Raw genomic sequence first — 23,814 nt, forward strand, 5'->3', positions numbered from 1 at the left:
AACAAAAACAGACTCACAGATACAAAGAACAACTAGTGGTTACCAGTGGGGAGGGGCAAGATAGGGGCAGGGGATGAAGGGGTAGAAAACTACTAGGTACAAAATAAAAAGCTACAAGGATATATTGTACAGCACAGGGAATATATTTTATAATAACTTTAAATGGAGTATAACCTTTAAACATAGTCACTATATTCTGACTGAAACATATAATATTGTTCACCAACTGTACCTCAATGAAAGAAAATAAAGCCAAGGTAAGGTTGCCCGGGAATTAAGAGACAGACCTTGATCAAATTTCTCCCTCAGTACTTACTGCATGAGTGACTTGAGCAAGTTGCCTTATCTTTCTGAGCCTCAGGTCCCTTATTTGTAAAGGGAAATAAGAAAAGTTACCCTGCTGGGTCTTTGTAGGATCCAGTGAGATTACTGAGCGTGGAGCATGCCACTCAGAGGCCCGATGCTGAAGCAAAGGCTCTGTAAAGGGTGGCCGTCGTCACTAGTGCGGCGCGGAGGCCTGCCTGTGTCTGCTGGGCGGTCACCGTGCCCTCCCATTTCCCAGGCAAGTGGGCATCTTGGCTCCCAGCAGGGATGTCAGCCAGCTTGGGGCCGCTTCAGAGGTGCCCAGCAGAAGGGAGAAAATTAAAGGATAATTTTCAGGAAAAAGTAAGCTCATGACTATCATACAGATAGTGTCTATTTTAGTCATATGAGGAGGGAACCAGGCAGATGTTATAACCGGTTCAGAGGAAAAGTCAAAACAGTACAACATTTGAATAAAGGAATGCAACTGTTTTTTGTCACGAGGTGAGCAGGAGGAAGAGGGAATTTAACTGAAATTCTACTGGGCAAGGTTGAGAAAGCGTGTCTGTAGTTCACTACAGCTTACAAAGCGCTGCAAAACAGCTCTCATAGGATTAGAATCTGATAAAGAGGAAGGGAATGCTGCAGACAATGCAAAGTTTTCCACTGAGGTACAGCATTTTTTCCTGCACTTCTGGATGGCTGTGGTCCCTTTGCCAGGGCTGAGAGGAGGTGGCCGACTTCCCAGGGTGCCCAATCCACTCTCAAGAAAGCCCTTCCCATCCTCCTCACACACGCTGACCCTCCTTCCTCTCTTTCTGTAAGTGGCACTAAACATCAAGCCTGTTGCTTTAACACTGGTCACGGGCAGCCACGTGACCTTGCTCCTTGTGATACTGACACGTGACTGATGCCCTTCTATTCTGGCCCTTTCTCATACTGGTATCCTAGGAAGCTGGCAGTCTGTCTCCTCTATCTTTTGTCCCAGTTGGTTATCCCAGCTGTTTTGTGTCTGTTTCTGGGCAAACTGAGTCCCCGCCATGGCACCCAGACAGCACCTGGCACCCCAGAGTTCCTGGGGGAATAGCTGTGGGTTTGGTAAATTGCACCTTTGAGCAGCTCATTTTCTTCCCAGAGGGAGAGCTCCTCTGGACGGCAGCTGGGCCCAGTTTTATTTATTCAGCTCCCAGCTTCCTCACGTGCAGAGGACAGCCTTTTGAGCACCTGGCCTGTGACAAAGCCATGGAAAACAAAGAGGTGGTTTCTTATTGAGAAGATGGCTTTTTAAAGAGAACGGTGTCATACCATGAAGTTTCAGCAGCTCTACGCAGCCATGTATGTGCCAGGTGCTGTTACGAGATTCAGTAGGGAAACCACATATAGCTAAATGTGGGTCTTTAAACAAATTCAATTGTGACTCTAAGTGTAAAGGTTTCGTGAGACTCAGCTGAGCCCCTGCTGGACCCAGTGGCTTCCTTAGAAGCTCTTGTACAGGTTTGGGAAGAGAAAACCTACACCCTGTGCATAGTGATACGTGCGCTGACTGAACTTCACCCAGGGCATTCCCAGATCACTTAACGGGGCATATCTTGAGATATTAGCTGGTGCCACTTACTAAATACTTCTGTTGTCTAAGGGCCATACCTGTCTTATCACATTTCATGACAACTCTATGAGGTGTGGCCACCAAACTCCATTTTAGACGAGGACACTAAGGTTCAAAGAGTTGAAGTGAGTTGCTCAGGGTAGCACAGAAACTAAGCAATAGAGGTGGATTTGGATCTAGGTTTGTCTGCTGGTGGTACATTAACTCCCCTGAGCTTTCTTTAAGCTTTTCTAGGTCGCTGATATTTTTCAGAAACAGAGAAGGGGCTCGACTTGATGATATTGGACACAGGGTGCCTTCCTACTCCAAACCTGTGGGTCATAACTGGTTTTCAACATGCCAGAGCTGCCCTTGGTCTTCTCTTCCTTGTGTAGCCCAACCGTCTGGTGTGCAGCCAGCTACCTAGATTCCATTCAGTCAGTCGAATAAGCTCCCTCAAGACCCTGCCTAGTATGGGGGAAGAGCAGGAGAATGCAATGCTCTCCTCCTCATAAGGGCTTCCGTTGAGTTGAAGAGAAAAAGACACACCCCGCTCCCCAACATATACACACAAAGCCAGTAAAGGTGCACTGCAGAAGAGTATATTCTTTTTGCATGAGTTTGACTATTTTAGATACCTCATAGAAGTGGAATCGTGCAGTATTTGTCCTTCTGTGTCTGGTTTACTTCACTCAGTATAATGTCCTCCAGGTTCATCCATATTGTCATATTTGGTAGAATTTCCTTCTTTTTTTTTTTTTTTTTTTTTTTTTTTTTTGCGGTACGAGGGCCTCTCACTGTTGTGGCCTCTCCCGTTGCGGAGCACAGGCTCTGGACGCGCAGGCTCAGTGGCCATGGCTCACGGGCCCAGCCGCTCTGCGGCATGTGGGATCCTCCCGGACCGGGGCACGAACCCGTGTCCCCTGCATCGGCAGGCGGACTCTCAACCACTGCGCCACCAGGGAAGCCCAATTTCCTTCTTTTTTGATGCTGAGTAATATTCTATAGAAACAGATTGTTGAATGGTGGTTGCCAGGGGCTGGGGTGAGGGACAGATGGGAAGTTGCTATTCAATGGGTATAAAGTTTCAATCGTGCAAGATAAATAAGTTCTTAGAGATCTGCTCTACCTTGTGCCTATAGTTAACAACACTATATTTTGCATTTAAAAATTGGTTATGAGGGTAGATCTCATGTCAAGTGTTCTTACTGCAATGAAAAAAAGCAGGGTGTACTCCAGTGTGGGGCTGATAGCCCTGGCTTGGAAGTTTAGACCAGGCAAATCTTTGGCATGGAGTTCTTTCTGTGAGGGCATTACTGAATCTTGAAGGGAACATTCACAACCTATATTTAGTTTGTGGAAAATAGCTATCTTTAAAATAACCTGCTATCTGACTTCACTCCGCATTTCAGCTCAGTCACCACGCACAACCAGTGCTTACCTCAGAATCTCACTCAATCATAAAATGTCTACACTTTGAGGTCATTTGCTAGGAATTTTTGCATCTATGTTCATGAGGGATATAGGTTTGTAATTTTCCTTTCTTGTATGTCTGTCTGTATTTTTGATATCAGAGTAATGCTGTCATTGTAGAGTGAGCTGGGAATTGTTCGTCTAAAATTTTCTGGAAGGGTTTGTGTAGAACTGGTATTACTTTTTCCCTGACTGTTTGGTAGAGTTCACCAGTAAAGTCATCTGGGCCTAGAATATACCTTGTGGGAAGGTTTTTAGCTACAAATTCAACTTCTTTAATAGATATAGGGTTATTCATGTTACTTGTTTCTTCTTGACTTCTTGAGCTTTGTTAGTCTATATCTTTCAAGAAATTTGTTCATTTCTTCTACGTTATTGACTTTGTTAGCATAAAGTTGTTCATAGTATTTCCTCGTTATCCTTCTAATATCTGTGGAATAAGATGTGATGTCTGACGTGACATGACATCCTTTAAGGTGATCCAAATGGTATTGGAAATCCCAGAGCCGAAAAGGACTTCGGAGATCAACTAGCCATTCATTCATTTCAGAATGAATTACTGATCACCTGCTCCATGCCAGACTTTGTGAACAGGGCTGGAACTCAGCTGCCAGCAACAGCAGCAAAACAGAAACAGATATGCTCCCTGCCCTTGTGAAGCCCAGGGTCTTGCCTGATTGTCTCATTTTACAAATGAGATAACTGAGGCCTGAGAGGAGAAGGTGAGCTGTGCAATTGCACAGAGGACAATGGCAGGCCCATGTAGGCTGAAGCCTTCCTAACAGCCTGTCCAGGGCTCTTTCCTGGCTCTCTGGTGACACGTCCTAAGTCCATGTTTTCTCACTCCCATCATATAAGTTATCCATCTCCTTTATCGCCTAGCTCTCCCACTGTGAGAGGAGGCATTTGGGGCCTGTTTTGTTCATTGATGCCCAATGCCCAAGTGCCCATTACATAGCAGATGTGCAAGAAATATTTGTTGAATGAAGTGTGGTCCAAAGAACCTTCTGCTCACTCAGTGGATTGCCTCCAAACTTCGTTTTTTTAATTTTTTGAACTTTTTATTTGAAAATACTTGAAAACTTCCAGAAAAGTTGCAATAATATGACAAATACAAAGAATGCCTATGTACCATTTATCCAGATTCGCTTATTTTTTCATTTTACCCCATTGCTATATCATCTGGTCTATCCATCTTTCATAATACAGTTTTTTCATTTGAGAGTAACTTGTATACATTACAGACATCAAGCCCTAAATATTTGTTACAGACGGAAAGTTTACAGCTCTCCCACAAATTTCTATGTTGAAGCCCTAACTATCCAATATGATAGTATTTGGAGGGAGGTGGGGCTTTTGGGAGAGAAATCTGTTTAGATGAGGTCCTGAGGGTGGGGCCCCCATGATGAAGGGATTAGGATCCTCATAAGAAGAGGAAGAGAGACCAGAGTTCGCTCACTCTCCGCCACGTAAGGACTCAGTGAGACGGTGGCCATCTGCAAGCCAGGATGAGGGCCCTCACCAGGAACCAAATCTGCTGCCACCTTGACCTTGGACTTCCCGGCCTCCAGAACCATGAGAAATAAATATCTGTTGTTTAAGCTACCCAGTCCATGGTATTTTGTTATCGCAACCTGAGCAGACTATGATTTTTTGATAACGAGAAACAGCGAGTGCTGCTGTAACAGACACCTGAAAGCGTGCAAGTGGCTTTGGAACTGGGTAACTGGTAGAAGCTGGAGGAGTTCTGAAGGGCATGCGAGAAATACAGACAGAGGGAAATTCTGGTGAGGACTCAGAAAGAAAAGAGGAGAGCTGGAGAGCATGCCTCTTTTTAGAGAAGACAAATAATCATGAACAGAACGTTGGCAGAAATATGGATGATAAAGGCCATTCTGGTGTGGTCTCTCAGATGGAAATAACATGAGGAACATGTTATTGACCAATGGAGAAAAAGTGACCCTTGTTATAAAGTGGCAAAGAACTTGGCTGAACTGTGTTCTAATGTTTTGTGGAAGGTGGAACTTGTGAGTGAAGAAACTGGATATTTAGCTGAGGCAATTTTTAGAAATTGCCTTAGGGAAAGCACTGAAGGAGTGGCTTGGTTCCTCATGACTGCTTTTAGTAAAATGTGAGAGGAGAGAAATGAATTGAAGAAGGAATTGTTTAGCAAAAAGGAAACAGAACTTAAAGACTTGGAAAATTCTCAGCTTATCTATATTGCAAAAAATGAGAACGCTTGTTCTGAAAAAAATAGTAAGCGGATGGCCCAACAAGCATTTGATAGAAAGGTCAGTGTGGGAGTGAACCACAGACCTAATCAGCTACCCCAGGGGAAACACTGCTAGTGTGAACTGAATGAGTGTGGCTACAGGACAAAATGAAGGCAGGCTGTCAGATTCTACAGGACCAAACTATAGAGCTCTTTGCCCGCAAACATATACCATTCTTCAAGACAAGGGAAGAATGAACCCAATGGTGATTCAGAGACCATCAGGGCTGCCTCCTTGGTTTCAAAGGGGGCAGGGCACTGCCTTGACCTCAGTAGACCATATGGCAGCTGCCCAGGGTCTTGGGGGAGTGACTCCTGCCAGGCAGAGCCACGCAGGTGGGGCTGATGCCCCACCACGTCCGTAAGGCAGAGCATCAAACCAGAGAGGATTATTCTCAAGCCTTAAGATCTAATGGTATATGTACTTTGCTAGGCTTAGACTTTCTTGGAACCTGTCACTTCTTTCTTCCTTCTAATTTCTCCCTTTTGGAATGAGAATCTCTACCCTATGCCGGTTCCACCACTGTATTTAGAAAGCACATAATTTATCCAGTTTCACAGGTTCACAGGAGAAGAGTTTTACTTCTGGTTGAATCGTTTTGCTCTCTTCTGGTTTAGATAATATTTAGATAAGACTTTGGACTTCAGCCTTTAGAGTTGATACTGGAATGAGTTAAAACTTTGGGGGATGTTGGGGTGGAATTAATGTGTTTTGTATGTGAGAAGGACATGATTTGGGGGGATACAGGGGTAGAATGTTGTAGACTGAATGTTTCTCCCCCAAATTCATATGCTGAAGTCCTAACCCCCAGTGTGATGGTATTTGGAGATGGGGCATATGGGAAATAATTAGGTATAGAAGAGGTCTTGAGGGAGGGGCTTCTACAGTGGGATTGCTGTCCTCATTAAAAAAAAAAAAAAAGGAGAGAGACTAGAGCTTGCTCTCTTTTTACCATATGAGGATACAGGGAGAAAGCAGCCATCTGCAAGCCAGTAAGTGGGCCCTCACCTGGTAACTGAATCTGCTGGTACCTTGATCTTGGACTTCCCAGCCTCCAGAGCTGTGAGAAATAAATGTCTGTTGTTTCAGGCATCCAGTCTGTGGTATTTTGTTATAGTAGCCTGAACTGACCAAGATAATATTTAATGTGTACTTCCTAAGAATAAGAATATTGTCTTATGTAACCAAAATATAGTTATCAACTTCATACATTTACACTGATACCATACTTTAATCTGGCTGCACTGCAGTTTTGTTAATTGACCCAATAATGTCTTTTATGGCATATTTTTTCTTCTAGCACAAGATCGAGATTAGGATCACGTGTTGCATCTAGTTGTTACGCCCCTTTAGTCTCCTTCAACCTAGAATATTTCCATATCCTCTGTCGTTTAAGACATTGACTTTTTTTTTTTTTTTGCGGTACGCGGGCCTCTCACCGTTGTGGCCTCTCCCGTTGCGGAGCACAGGCTCCGGACGCGCAGGCTCAGCGGCCATGGCTCACGGGCCCAGCCGCTCCGCGGCATGTGGGATCTTCCCGGACCGGGGCACGAACCCGTGTCCCCTGCATCGGCAGGCGGACTCTCAACCACTGCGCCACCAGGGAAGCCCAAGACATTGACATTTTTGAAGAAAAAAGTCCTTCTTTAAAGTTTTTTAAAATTTAGGGTTTATCTGATGCTTTCTCAGTATTCAATTCAGTTTCTGCATTCCTGGCTGGAAAACTACACAAATGACACTGTATCCTCCGAAGAGCATCACATCAGGAGGCATCCAGTGCCCATCTGCTCTTCAGCTTGGATATGGTGTTGTTTGATTTGGCCACTGTATAATTACATTTTTCCCTTGAGGTCTATGAGTGAACACTTTAATACTGTGCCATTATTCTGCTCCAAATCAAAATTCCCTCCTATGTTTAACATTCATTGATCACTTTTGCCTGAGCCAGTCTTTACTATGATGGCTGGGAAATGATCAGTCTTTTTTTTTTTTATTCATAATTCTAGCATTGTTATTTATTTATTTATTTTTAACATCTTTATTTGAGTATAACTGTTTTACAATAGTGTGTTAGTTTCTCCTTTACAACAAAGTGAATCAGTTATACATATACATATGTTCCCATATCTCTTCCCTCTTGCATCACCCTCCCTCCCACCCTCCCTATCCCACCCCTCTAGGTGGTCACAAAGCACAGAGGTGAACTCCCTGTGCTATGCGGCAGCTTCCCACTAGCTATCTAATTTACATTTGGTAGTGTGTATATGTCCCTGCCACTCTCTCACATCGTCACCGCTTACCCTTCCCCCTCCCCATATCCTCAAGTCCATGCTCTAGTAGGTCTGTGTTTTATTCCCGTCCTACCACTAATCTCTTCATGACATTTTTTTCTTAGATTCCATATATATGTGTTAGCATACGGTATTTGTTTTTCTCCTTCTGACTTACTTCACTCTGTATGACAGACTCCAGGTCTATCCACCTCACTACAAATAACTCAATTTCGTTTCTTTTTATGGCTGAGTAATATTCCATTGTATATATGTGCCACATCTTCTTTATCCATTCATCTGTTGATGGACACTTAGGTTGCTTCCATGTCCTGGCTATCGTAAATAGAGCTGCAATAAACATTTTGGTACATGACTCTTTTTGAATTATGGTTTTCTCAGGGTATATGTCCAGTAGTGGGATTGCTGGGTCATATGGTAGTTCTATTTGTAGTTTTTTAAGGAACCTCCATACTGTTCTCCATAGTGGCTGTATCAATTTACGTTTCCACCAGCAGTGCAAGAGTGTTCCCTTTTCTCCACACCCTCTCCAGCATTTATTGTTTCTAGAGTTTTTGATGATGGCCAATCTGACCGGTGTGAGATGATATCTCATTGTAGTTTTGATTTGCATTTCTCTAATGATTAATGATGTTGAGCATTCTTTCATGTGTTTGTTGGCAATCTGTATATCTTCTTTGGAGAAATGTCTATTTAGTTCTTCTGCCCATTTTTGGATTGGGTTGTTTGTTTTTTTGTTATTGAGCTGCCTGAGTTGCTTATAAATTTTGGATATTAATCCTTTGTCAGTTGCTTCATTTGCAAATATTTTCTCCCATTCTGAGGGTTGTCTTTTGGTCTTGTTTATGGTATCCTTTGCTGTGCAAAAGCTTTTAAGTTTCATTAGATCCCATTTGTTTATTTTTGTTTTTATTTCCATTTCTCTAGGAGATGGGTCAAAAAGGATCTTGCTGTGATTGATGTCATAGAGTGTTCTGCCTATGTTTTCCTCTAAGAGTTTGATAGTGTCTGGCCTTACATTTAGGTCTTTAACCCATTTTGAGTTTATTTTTGTGTGTGGTGTTAGGGAGTGTTCTAATTTCATACTTTTACAGGTAGCTGTCCAGTTTTCCCAGCACCACTTATTGAAGAGGCTGTCTTTTCTCCACTGTATATCCTTCCCTCCTTTATCAAAGATAAGGTGACCATATGTGTGTGGGTTTATCTCTGGGCTTTCTATCCTGTTCCATTGATCTATATTTCTGTTTTTGTGCCAGTACCATACTGTCTTGATTACTGTGGCCTTGTAGTATAATCTGAAGTCAGGGAGCCTGATTCCTCCAGCTCCATTTTTCGTTCTCAAGATTGCTTTGGCTATTCGGGGTCTTTTGTGTTTCCATACAAATTGTGAAATTTTTTATCTAGTTCTGTAAAAAATGCCAGTGGTAATTTGATGGGGATTGCATTGAATCTGTAGATTGCTTCAGGTAATAGAGTCATTTTCACAATGTTGATTCTTCAAATCCAAGAACATGGTATATCTCTCCATCTATTTGTATCATCTTTAATTTCTTTCATCAGTGTCTTATAGTTTTCTGCATACAAGTCTTTTGTCTCCTTAGGTAGGTTTATTCCTAGATATTTTATTCTTTTTGTTGCAATGGTAAATGGGAGTGTTTTCTTAATTTCACCCTCAGATTTTTCATCATTAGTGTATAAGAATGTCGGAGATTTCTGTGCATTACTTTTGTATCCGGCTACTTTACCAAATTCATTGATTAGTTCTAGTAGTTTTCTGGTAGCATCGTTAGTATTCTCTATGTATAGTATCACGTCATCTGCAAACAGTGACACCTTTACTTCTTTTCCTATTTGGATTCCTTTTATTTCTTTATTTTCTCTGATTGCTGTGGCTAGAACTTCCAAGACTAGGTTGAATAAGAGTGGTGAGAGTGGGCAACCTTGTCTTGTTCCTGATCTTAGTGGAAATGGTTTCAGTTTTTCACCATTGAGAACAATGCTGGCTGTGGGTTTGTCATATATTGCCTTTATTATGTTGAGGAAAGTTCCCTCTATGCCTACTTTCTGCAGGGTTTTTATCATAAATGGGTGTTGAATTTTGTCAAAAGCTTTCTCTGCATCTACTGAGATGATCATATGGTTTTTCTCCTTCAGTTTGTTGATATGGTGTATCACGTGGATTGATTTGCATATGTTGAAGAATCCTTGCATTCCTGGAATAAACTCCACTTGATCATGTTGTAGGATCCTTTTAATGTGCTGTTGGATTCTGTTTGCTAGTATTTTGTTGAGGATTTTTGCATCTATGTTCATCAGTGATATTGGCCTGTAGTTTTCTTTCTTTGTGACGGCTTTGTCTGGTTTTGGTATCAGGGTGATGTTGGCCTCATAGAATGAGTTTGGGAGTGTTCCTCCCTCTGCTATATTTTGGAAGAGTTTGAGAAGGATAGGTGTTAGCTCTTCTCTAAATATTTGACAGAATTCGCCTGTGAAGCCATCTGGTCCTGGGCTTTTGCTTGTTGGAAGATTTTTAATCACAGTTTCAATTTCAGTGCTTGTGATTGGTGTGTTCATATTTTCTGTTCCTTCCTGGTTCAGTCTCGGCAGCTTGCGCATTTCTAAGGATTTGTCCATTTCTTCCAGGTTGTCCATTTTATTGGCAAATAGTTGCTTGTAGTAATCTCTCATAATGTTTTGTATTTCTTCAGTGTCAATTGTTACTTCTCCTTTTTCATTTCTAATTCTACTGATTTGAGTCTTCTCCCTTTTTTTCTTGATGAGTCTGGCTAATGGTTTATCAATTTTATTTATCTTCTCAAAGAACCAGCTTTTAGTTTTATTGATCTTTGCTATTGTTTCCTTCATTTCTTTTTCATTTATTTCTGATCTGGTCTTTATGATTTCTTTCCTTCTGTTAAATTTGGGGTTTTTTTGTTCTTCCTTCTCTAATTGCTTTAGGTGCAAAGTTAGGTTGTTTATTCGAGATGTTTCCTGTTTCTTAAGGTATGATTGTATTGCTATAAACTTCCCTCTTAGAACTGCTTTTGCTGCATTCCATAGGTTTTGTGTCGTATCTCCATTGTCATTTGTTTCTAGGTAATTTTTGATTTCCTCTTTGATTTTTTCAGTGATCACTTGGTTATTAAGTAGTGTGTTGTTTAGCCTCCATGTGTTTGTATTTTTTACAGATCTTTTCCTGTAATTGATATCTAGTCTCATAGTATTGTGGTTGGAAAAGATACTTGATACGATTTCAATTTTCTTAAATTTGCCAAGGCTAGATTTGTGACCCAAGATATGATCTATCCTGGAGAATGTTCCATGAGCACTTGAGAAAAATGTGTATTCTGTTGTTTTTGGGTGGAATGTCCTATAAATATCAAGTAAATCCATCTTTTGCAATGTATCATTTAAAGCTTGTGTTTCCTTATTTATTTTCATTTTGGATGATCTGTCCATTGGTGACAGTGGGGTGTTAAAGTCCCCTACTATGATTGTGTTACTGTCGATTTCCCCTTTTATGGCTGTTAGTATCTGCCTTATGTATTGAGGTGCTCCTATGTTGGGTGCATAAATATTTACAATTGTTATATCATCTTCATGGATCGATCCCTTGATCATTATGTAGTGTCCTTCTTTGTCGCTTGTAATAGTTTTTATTTTAAAGTTGATTTTGTCTGATGTGAGAATTGCTACTCCAGCTTTCTTCTGATTTCCCTTATGCATGGAATGTCTTTTTCCATCCCCTCACTTTCAGTCTGTAAGTGTCCCTAGGTCTGAAATGGGTCTCTTGTAGACAGCATATATATGGGTCCTGTTTTTGTATCCATTCAGCCAGTCTGTGTCTTTTGGTGGGAGCATTTAATCCATTTACATTTAAGGAAATTATTGATATGTATGTTCCTATTACCATTTACTTAATTGTTTTGGGTTGTTCTTGTAGGTCTTTTCCTTCTCTTGTGTTTCTTGCTTAGAGAAGTTCCTTTAACATTTGTTGTAAAGCTGGTTTGTTGGTGCTGAACTCTCTCAGCTTTTGCTTGTCTGTAAAGGTTTTAATTTCTCCATCAAATCTGAATGAGATCCTTGCTGGGTAGAGTAATCTTGGTTGTAGGTTTTTTTCCTTCATCACTTTAAATATGTCCTGCCACTCCCTTCTGGCTTGTAGAGTTTCTGCTGAAAGATCAGATGTTAACCTTATGGGGATTCCCTTGTGTGTTGTTGTTTTTCCCTTGCTGCTTTTAATATGTTTTCTTTGTATTTAATTTTTGACAGTTTGATTATTATGTGTCTCGGCGTGTTTCTCCTTGGGTTTATCCTGTATGGGACTCTCTGTGCTTCCTGGACTTGATTGACTATTTCCTTTCCTATATTAGGGAAGTTTTCAACTATAATCTCTTCAAATATTTTCTCACTCCCTTTCTTTTTCTCTTCTTCTTCTGGGACCCCTATAATTCGAATGTTGGTGCGTTTAATGTTGTCCCAGAGGTCTCTGAGACTGTCCTCAGTTCTTTTCATTCTTTTTTCTTTCTTCTGCTCTGCAGTAGTTATTTCCACTCTTTTATCTTCCAGGTCACTTATCCGTCCTTCTGCCTCAGTTATTCTGTTATTGATCCCATCTAGAGTATTTTTCATTTCATTTATTGTGTTGCTCATCATTACTTGCTTCCTTTTTATTTCTTCTAGGTCCTTGTTAACTGTTTCTTGCACTTTGTCTATTCTATTTCCAAGGTTTTGAATCATCTTTACTATCATTATTCTGAATTCTTTTTCAGGTAGACTGGCTATTACCTCTTCATTTGTTAGGTCTGGTGTGTTTTTATCTTGCTCCTTCATCTGCTGTGTGTTTTTCTGTCTTCTCATTTTGCTTATTTTACTGTGTTTGGGTTCTCCTTTTTGCAGGCTGCAGGTTCGTAGTTCCCTCTGTTTTTGGTGGCTGTCCCCAGTGGCTGAGGTTGGTTCAGTGGGTTGAGCAGGTTTCCTGGTTGGGGGGACTAGTGCCTCTGTTCTGGTGGATGAGCCTGGATCTTGTCTTTCTGGTGGGCAGGTCCATGTCTGGTGGTGTGTTTGGGGATGTTCGTAGCCCTATTATGATTTTAGGCAGCCTCTCTGCTAATGGATGGGGCTGTAGACCTGTCTTGCTCTTTGTTGGGGATAGGGTGTCCAGCACTGTTCGTTGCTGGTCCTTGGGTGAAGCTGGGTCTTGGTGTTGAGATGGAGATCTCTGGGAGATTTTCGCTGTTTGATATTACGTGGAGCTGGGAGGTCTCGTGTGGACCAGTGTCCTGAGGTTGGTTCTCCCACCTCAGAGACACAGCCTTGACACCTGGCTGGAGTGCCAAGAGCCTTTAATCCACACGGCTCAAAATAAAAGGGAGAACAAAATAGAAAGGAACGAAAGGAAGGAAGGAAGGAGGAAGGGAGGAAGAAAGGAAGGGAGGAAGGAAGAAAGGAAGGAAGGAAGAAAGGAAGGGAGGGAGGAAGGGAGGAAGGAAGGAAGGAAGGAGGGAAGTAGGAAAGAAAGGAGGGAAGAAAGGAAGAAAGAAAGGGAGAAGACAAAATAAAGTAGGATAAAATGTAGTTATTAAAATAAAAAATAATTATTAAGAAGAAAAATTTCTATTAAAGAAAAAAAAAAACCGGGTCGGTCTAACCCGAGGACAAATGGTGAAAACAAAGCTATACAGACAAAATCTCACACAGCAGCACCCACATACACACTCACAAAAAGAAAAAAGGGGAAAATAATAGTATATCTTGCTCCCAAAGTCTGCCTCCTCAACTTCAGATATTTCGCTGTCTATTCAGGTTTTCCACAGATGCAGGGCACTTCAAGTTGACTGTGGAGCCTTAATCCGCTGCTTCTGAGGCTGCTGGGAGAGACCTCCCCCTCTCTTTGTTCGCACAGCTCCAGGGGTTCGGCTTTGGACTTGGCCCCGCCTCTGCACGTAGGTCGTCCGAGGGCGTCTGCCCTTCGCTCAGACAGGACGGGGTTAAAGGAGCAGCTGATTTGTGGTCTCTGGCTCACTCAGGCCAGGGGGAGGGAGGGGCACGGATGCGGGGCGAGCCTGCGACGTCAGAGGCCGGCGTGATGCTGCACCGGCCCGAGGCGCACCGTGCGTTTTCCCGGGGAAGCAGTCCCTGGATCCCGGGACCCCGGCAGTGGCGGGCTGCACGGGCTCCCGGAAGGGGCGGTGTGGAGAGTGACCTGTGCTCTCACACAGGCCTCTTGGTGGCGGCAGTAGCAACCCCAGCGTCCCACACCCGTCTCTGTTGTCCGTGCTGACAGCCGCGGCTCGAGCCCGTTTCTGGAGCTCCTTTAAGCAGCGCGCTTAATCCCCTCTCCTCGCGCACCAGGAGGCAAAGAGGGAAGAAAAGGTCTCTTGCCTCTTAGGCAGCTCCAGACTTCAACTGGACTCCCTCCCGGCCAGCCGTGGTGCACTAACCCCTTCAGGCTGTTTTCACTCTGCCAACTCCAGACCTTTCCCTGGGATCCGCCCGAGGCTCAGTTCCCAGACCCGCCCGCCCCAGCGGGTGAGCAGACAAGCCTCTCGGGGTGGTGAGTGACGGTCGGCACCGATCCTCTGCGGGAATCTCTCCGCTTTGCCGTCCGTACCCTGTTGGTGCGCTCTCTTCCGCGGCTCCGAAGCTTCCCCCTCCGCCACCCACAGTCTCCGCCCGCAAAGGGGCTCCTAGTGTGTGGGAACCTTTCCTCCTTCACGGCTCTCTCCCACTGGTGCAGGTCCGGTCCCTATTCTTTTGTCTTTGTTTATTCTTTTTTCTTTTGCCCTACCCAGGTACGTGGGGAGTTTCTTGCCTTTGGGGAGCTCTGAGGTCTTCTGCCAGAGTTCGGTGGGTGTTCTATAGGAGAAGTTCCACGTGTAGATGTATTTCTGATGTAGCTGTGAGGAGGAAGGTGATCCCCGCGTCTTACTCTTCTGCCATCTTCTCGCTCCCCTCATGATCGGTCTTTTAACTTCAGCTCTCCCTTCTCCATGTCATCCAGCTGGCACTCAGGATTTTATTATAAGCAAGAAGCCTCCCTTCTCCTCCTCCATTTATTTCCTTCCTCCCTCCCTCCCTCTCCTCCCTCCCTTTCTTCCTTCTTTCTTTTCTTTTTGTATTTGTTATTGGTAAGAACTCAGAGATTCCTATATTTTCAATGGTTTCTAATTCATTACTGTTCTGAACCACTTAGGTGTTCAACTTGTCCCAGATCTGGCTAGTGGGAGTTCCTTCAAGCTGGCTCTTGTTTCCCTGTGACATGCATGCCCTCATTATTTTTTAAAATACTTCTATACTTTCTGGCATAACAAGATGTTCCAGTTCATTTTGTAACCTATCTGTTGGGTTTTTAATATTTCATCTTTATTAATTTTACCCTGAATGCACACACAAAGTGTTCTGGATCGGAGACAGATTTCTTATTTAAATACCTTAGAGTAAGTAAGAAGTGCATTAGTCTCTGCTTACGTTCTTATTCCTAGTGCAGTGCAATAAGAGCCAGGCCAGTTATCCTCCATGATTAACCAGGTACCCTATAAGCAAGGGACAAAAAGTAAGTTATTTTTTGTCCCTTGCTTATAAAAGGCAGGAGGTAGCTGAAAAAGAGTCCCCTTCTTACTCCAGCCCTTTGGAATATAAATAAACTTACTTAGAGCTGTCCCTAAGTTCCTGGGCTCTTTCCTCCTGCTCCGGTCTTCCTGGTCTCTTAGAATATCTTTGTATTAACCTAGAGATATAGTCTGAGCTATAACTATTTAGCTTCTTGGGGGAGATAAGCGAAGTTTTATTATGTTTTGAGTCAGAGAAGAGCAATTAACTAGACAAATAGCTATCAATTTTATTCTCATTGTTTATAAAGAGTCTCAGGAGTCTGGGGCTTTTTGCAGGAGTGCTGAGAGATCCTGGGAAGTTTTATTTCCCCATACTATCCTACCCTCGTTCTGGGATATGCCAGTTTTTCCCAAGGAGCCCTGGTTCCTTTAAGTGAAAAATGGTATTAGAGACCAAGATCTGGGTACTAGATATGTTCATGCCTAACGAGGTTGTCTTTGCTTCTTGGCCCTTTCAGCAGGTAGAGGAAATATATGCATGTACACACACAATACACATACATGTGTATTCATTCATTTACATATATGCATACCTGTGTGTATGTATACATATCTGCATAGACACATGTATATACATGCAAAGATACCTATTTTAGAAATGACAGACTCAAACTGATGCCTCAGTCTTTCCACATGAAGGTATTCCTTGCCTTCCCCATTGTGAATTTGTAACGCCCCCTTCTTTCAAAGTGAGAATCCCCCTTCTAACAACATCACACTGATTTATTTGCTCATATCTACAGTACATCTAAATTAATTTGAAAATTATTTTGCATATCTCTACATAAAACAAACCTATCAAAGCTTAGGATTTGGGGCTTCCCTGGTGACGCAGTGGTTGAGAGTCCGCCTGCCGATGCAGGGGACACGGGTTCGTGCCCCGGTCCGGGAGGATCCCATATGCCGCGGAGCGGCTGGGCCCGTGAGCCATGGCCGCTGAGCCTGCGCGTCCGGAGCCTGTGCTCCACAACGGGAGAGGCCACAACAGTGAGAGGCCCGCGTACCGCAAAAAAAAAAAAAGCTTAGGATTTGTTTGCAGTTCTCTTTCATGTCCCGCCCAAGACTGAGAGTGTATGGCCAAATAATGAGGTAACCCTGAGTTACCTCGATTAGCCCTTCTGTTTCTCTTCACTTCGATTATGAATGCATTTGAAATTCAACTGTATTCATTTTGTTCCAATTCTAGGTTTTTCTTTTCCTTACTTAAAAAAAAATACACAGAATATTAACATGCTTCCAAAATTCAAAACTATCCAAAAAGGTATACTCGGAAAAGTGTTACTCACTCCTGAATTCCTTCCACCCTGTTTCACCACCACCCTTTGTAGGTAACTGACTACTGTTGTGTGATTTATACTTCTATGTTTCTATTTGTAAAGACAAATATATATATACATATATATGTGTTTTAATTCACCTTACTACTTAACAAAAATGTAGTGGACTATATATGCTCTTTTACACTCTGCTTTTTCCCAGTACCTTCTGGAAACTACTCCGTATCAGTTCATAGAAATCTTCCTCATTCTTTGTTGCAGCTGCATAGTACTCCTTTGTGGGCGAGTTTCACAGCTTATTCTTTCAATCTCCTTTGCTTGAACATTTAAGTACTTTCGAACATTTACTTCCTCTAATATATTAGGTTCTTTGGATGACCTTTCCTGTGATTCCAGGTAGAATTATGGGCCCCTCTGATTTGGGGTTTGTGGTGGGTTTCAATTTGTGGTGCCTTTTTGTTTAGCACTTCCCTGTCCAGATCCAGTTTACAATGGTCAGGCCTTCCCTTAAGGCCCAGAGCCTTCATATCATTTTTCAGGTCTACGGAAGACCTTGAAGACCTCTTTGTCTTCCTAGAGCACTAGCTAGCTTTGCAGCTATGGCAAATTTGCAAATCTGGCAGCCAGAACACAAACTTTATTTTATCGTCCCTTAACATTTTTGAAAGATTGCCTAGTACAGTGGGAGGTCAGACATACCTTGACTTGCAACCCAGCTCCATCCCTTCCTAGCTGTGTGATCTTGGGCCAGTTTCATAACCTCTCAGAGCTTCCTTTTCAAGCCCTGTTTGGGGCTTGGAAATATTGTGAGGGGTAAGTGAGAAGACATCAAACTGGACTGTTGTCTGAGTTTAACAAAACCACTAAGTCTTAACTCTATAGTTAAGATATATCAATATCTACACACACACACACACACACACACACACACACACACACACACACACACACACACACACACACACACACGGTGTATTAGTTTCCTAGGCCTGCCATGACAAAATGCCACAGATGGGGTGGCTGAAACATAGAGATTTGTTTTCTCAGTTCTGGAGGCCAGAAGTACTAGATCAAGGTGTCATCAAGGTTGGTTTCTGACAAGGGCTCTTCCTGGCGTATGGACGGCCACCTTCTCTCTATGCCATCACATGTGCATGTGGGTTGCGGGGGGGGGGGGAGAGATCTCTGCTGTCTCTTCCTTATAAGGACATCAGTTTTATTAGATTAGGGCCCCATCCTTATGACCTTGTTTAACCTTAATTACCTCCCCAAAGGCCCTATCTCCAATATAGTTACACTGGGGGTTAGGGCTTCAACATATGAATTTCCGGGGGGACATAATTCAGTTCATAACAGAGGGGAAGAAAGATCTGGTAAGAAAAAAGACTCACATATTCACAGTGGGAATATCTGAAGAATGAAGTTATGCATGATTATTTTCTTCTATATGTATGTAGATAGGTGTGTGTGTGTGTGTGCACGCGCGTGTGCGCGATTCCTGTATTTTCTAACTTTCTGCAATGACTTTCTTACTTTATGACTGGAAAGTTTACTTTAAACAGGTTGCTAAACAGCAACAGTCCATCTCCCAAGTGTAGTCTTTTCCTGGCATGTGCTGCTTGGGGGCTCCGTTGCTCTGGCAATGACTTGCTTTCTTCATCATGAGGCCCTGGAGAATCCCTGAACTCAGGTCAGACTGTGCATGTGGGTGAGAAGAGCTTTATTTTTAAGTCACTTGTGCTGCAGTTGGACAAATGACAGACTGAGATGTTGTCCAGACATGGCTGGTCACCCAGGCAGGGACTTACAGGATGGTCATGTCCTATAAATAAGGCACCTGGGGCCCAGAGAAGGTAAGTGAGTAGGGATAAATCAACTGATGAGTAGGGATAAATCACCTGGTGTCAGGTCCTCTACACAGAAAGAAGCATAGCTTAAGGCTTAGACTTACAATATACCGGCAGATTTTTTTTTTTTTTTGAGTGGGGGATGGAGTGGGATGGGACAGGGAATGAAATTGTAGAGTTCAGTCTTGAAAGTCATGTATAAAATAGTGTGAGGGTGTCCCACCAGGGGGACTCCCTGTCACCTGCTCAAACATGTCTACCTTGCAAAGCCCTGTCTGCCAGGGTGTGCACTCTGCCTTTGGACTATAGCACTGAGTTCCTGTGCTGTGAGTTACCGTGTTCTCCACAGAAAGAGGACAGTGCTTAATGTTGGAAGGTGTGGGGCCCCTCCTAGTTCCTATGGCCTCTCACCTGTGGGACTCTAGGTCAGTTGCCTCATCCTTGAACTTCAAATCCCCACTCCACTCCCAAAGGCACATACCAGCTGCTCTTCTTTCCATGTTCTCATTTTAGGAAATGGCCTGAGGTCCAGGAGTCACCTTGACCCCTTTTTTCTTCACTTTCAACAACCAGTTAGTCTGCAAGCCTACAGCTGACAGTTGTAACTCTTTTTCTTCATTTCCCCATCATTTTTTACTTAGGCTATAGCAGAAGCTTCTATCTGATCTCCTTTTCTGTAAAAACTCTAGTCCAGAACACTGGTCTGTTTGGATTCTTCTCACTTACAAGCCTTCACTGGTCCTGTAATCTACTGAGGAAACCCTAAGCTCCCTGGTGTGGCCCCTGCCTATACTTCTCTGACGCCGTCTGGCTCTCCTTTTGTATCTAAGCCACTGGACAAACTGCAATTCCCAAAAAAGCTATTCACTCTACTAATTAGAATTAGGTTTGGCTGCAAGTGACAGGAATACTCTGCCCGCCTCTCAACACTAGCTTAACAAGATAAAAAATGTATTTTTCATGTAATAGAAGTCTAGAGTTGGTATGGTGTTCCAGAGAGTCAGGAACTCAAGCTTCTACTCCCTTGTGCATCTGCCGTTCTAACACGTGACTTCCACTTCATGGTCCAAGATGGCTGCTCAAGCTCCAGCCATCACATCCACTTTTTGCCAGCAGGAAGGAGGAATGAACAAGGAAGGGCATAACCCTGCCTCTAAGAACAGTTCCTGGAAGTCACACTTGCTTACACACCTTTGGCCAACATTTTGTCACATGGCCATACTTAGCTGTAAGAGAGGCTGGGAAATTTTTATTTCAGGTAGTCTTTATTTTAGGTAGCCATGTGTTGAGGTATCTGTTACCAAGGAGGAAAGAGAGGATGGGTTTGGGGTGACACCTAGCAGTCTCTTCCATGTATTCTCACATCTGGGGATTTGCACATGTCGTTTCTTCTGTCCAGGTCCTCTTCCCTCTCCATCCTCACTCCCTTGAATTGGCCTAGTCTTATTTGTCCCTTAACATTCACTTACCTCATGCCCATCCTCACTCTGGCACCCTGTGACTGCCTGGGGGCTCCTTAGCACCCAGTACAACTGCACAATCTCTGGCCAGGGTGGGCCCACCACCAATAGTTCTTGTTTCAAAGATACACTGAGGAAATGAGATTATATTCTTCAGGCTCCCAGGACCTTCCTACATCTGGGGGAAGGTGTGGGGACGGGGTAGCTGAATGACCTTAGAGGCTCTTGGCAAATTGCCATTCTTGGTTGTACAGACCACCCATCTTCCCATAGTCATTCTTCAGATACTGCAGGGACATTGATTAGGTCTCAGCCTCCTCCGTGATGGTGAGTGATCGAGGTGGGGAGGGTCTTTTTTTGGAGGGGAGCCATGCTGTGCAGCTTGCGGGGATCTTAGTTCCCCAACCAGGGATTGAACCTGGGCCCCCAGACAGTGAGTGCACCTAGTCCTAACCACTGGACCGCCAGGGAATTCCTGGGGAGGGATTATTGTTGTGATTCTTGCTTTCAATTCCAGTCAATTCTTGTTTTGATTTCTGCCATTTGTTCATTTTACACCTGAGCAACATCATCTCCCACCTGCTTTTTAAGGTGGGAGGTGACAGCAGATCACACGAAACAAGTTTGTCCCTTAAGAGGGCCACAGCTTCCTTCATTGCTAGGCCTTCGGGGCCCCTTGTCTCTCTCTCTCACTCACTCCTGTGCCGCATTTGATCCGCAAGACACCTCCTGTTTGAGAGAGCGGGGCAGTGTTACCTGCACTAGGCCTAGCGCAACTGTCTGACTTGTTCACGGTGATCAGACGAGTGGCAAAGCCAAGAACAGAGCCAGGTCTTTCTGTAATAAGTCTAGTAGTTTTCACCTTCTGCTGCCACACTTTTCATATGTTGATAAGTACTTTAATTAACATTTCTGTTCATAATTTTTTCCCAAATTTGGCTTCTCTTAGGATAAGTGCCAAAATGTAAAATTACTGAGTCAAAGGATATACAGTAAATACTTTTTTAAAAGGCTGTTAATGGATTTTGCAAAACTGATCCGTCCCATGGAGTCTGATCACAGTCACATTTTGCCCAGGCCAGCCTGAGAGCAGGGGAGCCTGGGAGTGTAGGGAGGAGAGGAGCAGTGGCTGGTTCCCCAGCGGGGTGCACGTGGGCATTGCCACAGCCTGGTGAGATTCTCACGTTTAAGCGTATGTTTTTGCATATGCCATGGTCCCTCCACACGAGCCGACTACTTCATTTGATGCTCAACCACAGATACTGGCATCTGGTCCAGCTGGTCCAGCTGGCCCATATTAGATTCTGAGATGTCCTGTGTCCGTCTCCATCATGCTTTGTAATTACTACGTGCTGGACTTTATAGGTGACTGAAGGGCTTTTCAGAGATCATTTTGGTTATATGAGATTCTGACTTTAAACCTGACCCCCATATAAGGTATGACTGCAGGGGACTAAACCCAGAGCCATTTTCACTGTACCCTTGGCTCCAACAACCTCAAAAGTCTGAGTGGAACCCTTTCTGCTCTATGGCTGATGAATTATGACAAAATGTCCTTTCAGGTCCACACAGTTCTGGCTGGCATCTTTGCCTTCTTCTTACTCAAGTTAAGTGCTGCACCAAAACTCAGAAGCTTCATGGGGCTCTGGGGCCTCAGGTGGCACTTATGATGTGTCAGGTATTACTACAAGCCAACATTCACATGTAAATGTCCAGGTGACAGCTTGTCTGTTTCTTTCTGCAGTTGGTCACCACAGAAGGGCGCTTCCTCAAAGACGGTTTGTACAATGAAGGAATCCTAATTGTATGGGACCCGTCTGTTTACCATTCAGATATCCCAAAGGTAAGTGGGTGTCCATGGGAAATTGGAATTGAATCACCTGTTTGTCTATAGATTTCCCCGAGGTCCTGGGTTTTAAAGTCACGGCTGACCTGGACCACACTGAGGGCTGGCTTTTTCCATTTTAGGGTACCCCACTTCTGGACTAGCGGTTCAGGATTCCTGTCCTATACCAGTGCTGTCCATGCCCACCCTGTATTGCCATGTATTTGTCTCCCAATTATGGTCTGTATCAGGTGTAACAGTGGCTGGATTTCCCACCATCTGGGGTGGATTGTGTTCATGTAATACAATTATTCCTGACGGGCACCAGCAGGAATAGGCAGTGGTTACTATCACTTCTATATGTAATAGTACCACACTGGTCCCACACTTCCAATTTCCGGATGCTTCTCATTTCACTCGCATAGCTACATAAAGAAGTAGATAGATAGAAGCACGGTTATTCCCATTTTACAGAGGAGGAAAACAGAATATGTGTGCGTGTCGCGGGGGGGTCACCTGCCCTGGGACTTGATTTGCTAAGCAGAGGGCCCAGATCTGCAACATCAGCTTTTCCGGGGAAGGAGAAAGAGTCTCAGTCCTGCTGGAGTCTAGCTTCTCCAGAATGGCCCTCTCACTGTTACACATGTCAGTTGGCCTCTCCCTGATATGGGCTGCAGTGGCCACAGGAGAATGGCTTTAGGGAGGAGGGACAGAGAGCACTGTTCTTGGGACACTTAATTCTTACGCTGGACACACCAATAGCTGATGGGCTCTCGTGATCCCTGGCACCATCCTCTCACTACCTCAGTTTCCAGTTTTGTACTGATCTCACCTAGAACTGAAATTTGCCTGGGTCAGGTCAAGGACTGTGAATCCACAGATGTGGCAAGCTGTGCCCCAGTTTTCATCCCTTTAAAAAAGAGAGGTGGGGTTAGATAGGGCCAAGAGGCCCTCTCAGCTCTGATATCCTTCCCAGATTCTATGATCCTGAATTCTGAAGCCGTTCCAGGGTCAACAAGCTCAAAGCTTGGTAAGCAGAGGCTGTGTGCCGGGTCCCCCGCTGTCTAGTGAGAGCTTGAAGTCTGGAATCTGTTTTGATGAAGGGGCTGTGCCTCAGGAGTCTGCCTTGGTCCTTCCCCACCTCCCCTCAAGTCCTCGGACGAGGATGACCCGCTGGGGGCAGCAGTGGCATTGGCACGTTGCTCTCCTTGAGAAGAACTCTTCCTTCTTTTTCAGTGGTACAAGAATCCCGACTACAGTTTCTTTGATAACTTCAAGAGTTATCGTAATCTGCATCCTGATCAGCCCTTTTACATCCTCAAGCCCCAGATGCCTTGGGAGCTGTGGGACGTCATTCAAGAAATCTCCCCCGAGCAGATTCAGCCAAACCCCCCGTCTTCTGGGATGCTCGGTGAGTCCATGTCTGGGGAGAGACCTCCTGTGCTTGATTCTAGAATAGATTAGCCTTCTACTGGGGTCTCATTTGTTCATTCGTTTGTTTGTTCACCAAACAGTTGCTAGGTTTTTGCTGTGTTTGTACACTGAGGCAAATTCCAGCTAAGACACAGAGATCAATAAGACTCCACCTCCTTAATTTCAGGCTGTCCAGTGGGAGAGTTCAGTCATGTGTCTGCGGCAACATTCAATTTGTGCCAGGAAAGAGTGACCAGCCCGTTGCCATAGGAGAGAGGACCCCTTCTAGAGGGATAGTCTGAGAACTTCGAAAACTTGGCCCAGGCCTGGGAGAGGGGAGGATTTGGCAGGTGGAGATGGAGAAATGGGAAGCACAGACAAGAGGAGGCAAGAAAACGGGAGGAGCGGGGCTGAGACTCAGATGAGGCCAGCAGAGCACTTGCTTCAGGTGTAC

At 44.0% G+C, this 23,814-nt stretch overlaps 1 protein-coding gene across 17 annotated transcripts in view; it reads left to right on the forward strand.

Annotated features, from left to right (window-relative positions):
- Positions 1-23,814, forward strand: part of ST6GAL1 (ST6 beta-galactoside alpha-2,6-sialyltransferase 1) — a 155,717-nt gene that overhangs the window by 127,094 nt on the left and 4,809 nt on the right. For all 17 annotated transcript variants that reach the window (XM_067034194.1, XM_067034190.1, XM_067034189.1 and 14 more), the window contains 2 exons: positions 21,867-21,965; positions 23,184-23,358. In XM_067034194.1, coding sequence (XP_066890295.1) covers positions 21,867-21,965; positions 23,184-23,358 — 274 coding nt within the window. The remainder of the gene's footprint in view (positions 1-21,866; positions 21,966-23,183; positions 23,359-23,814) is intronic.

Source organism: Kogia breviceps, chromosome 5, assembly GCF_026419965.1.
Source record: "Kogia breviceps isolate mKogBre1 chromosome 5, mKogBre1 haplotype 1, whole genome shotgun sequence".
NCBI lineage: Eukaryota > Metazoa > Chordata > Mammalia > Artiodactyla > Physeteridae > Kogia > Kogia breviceps.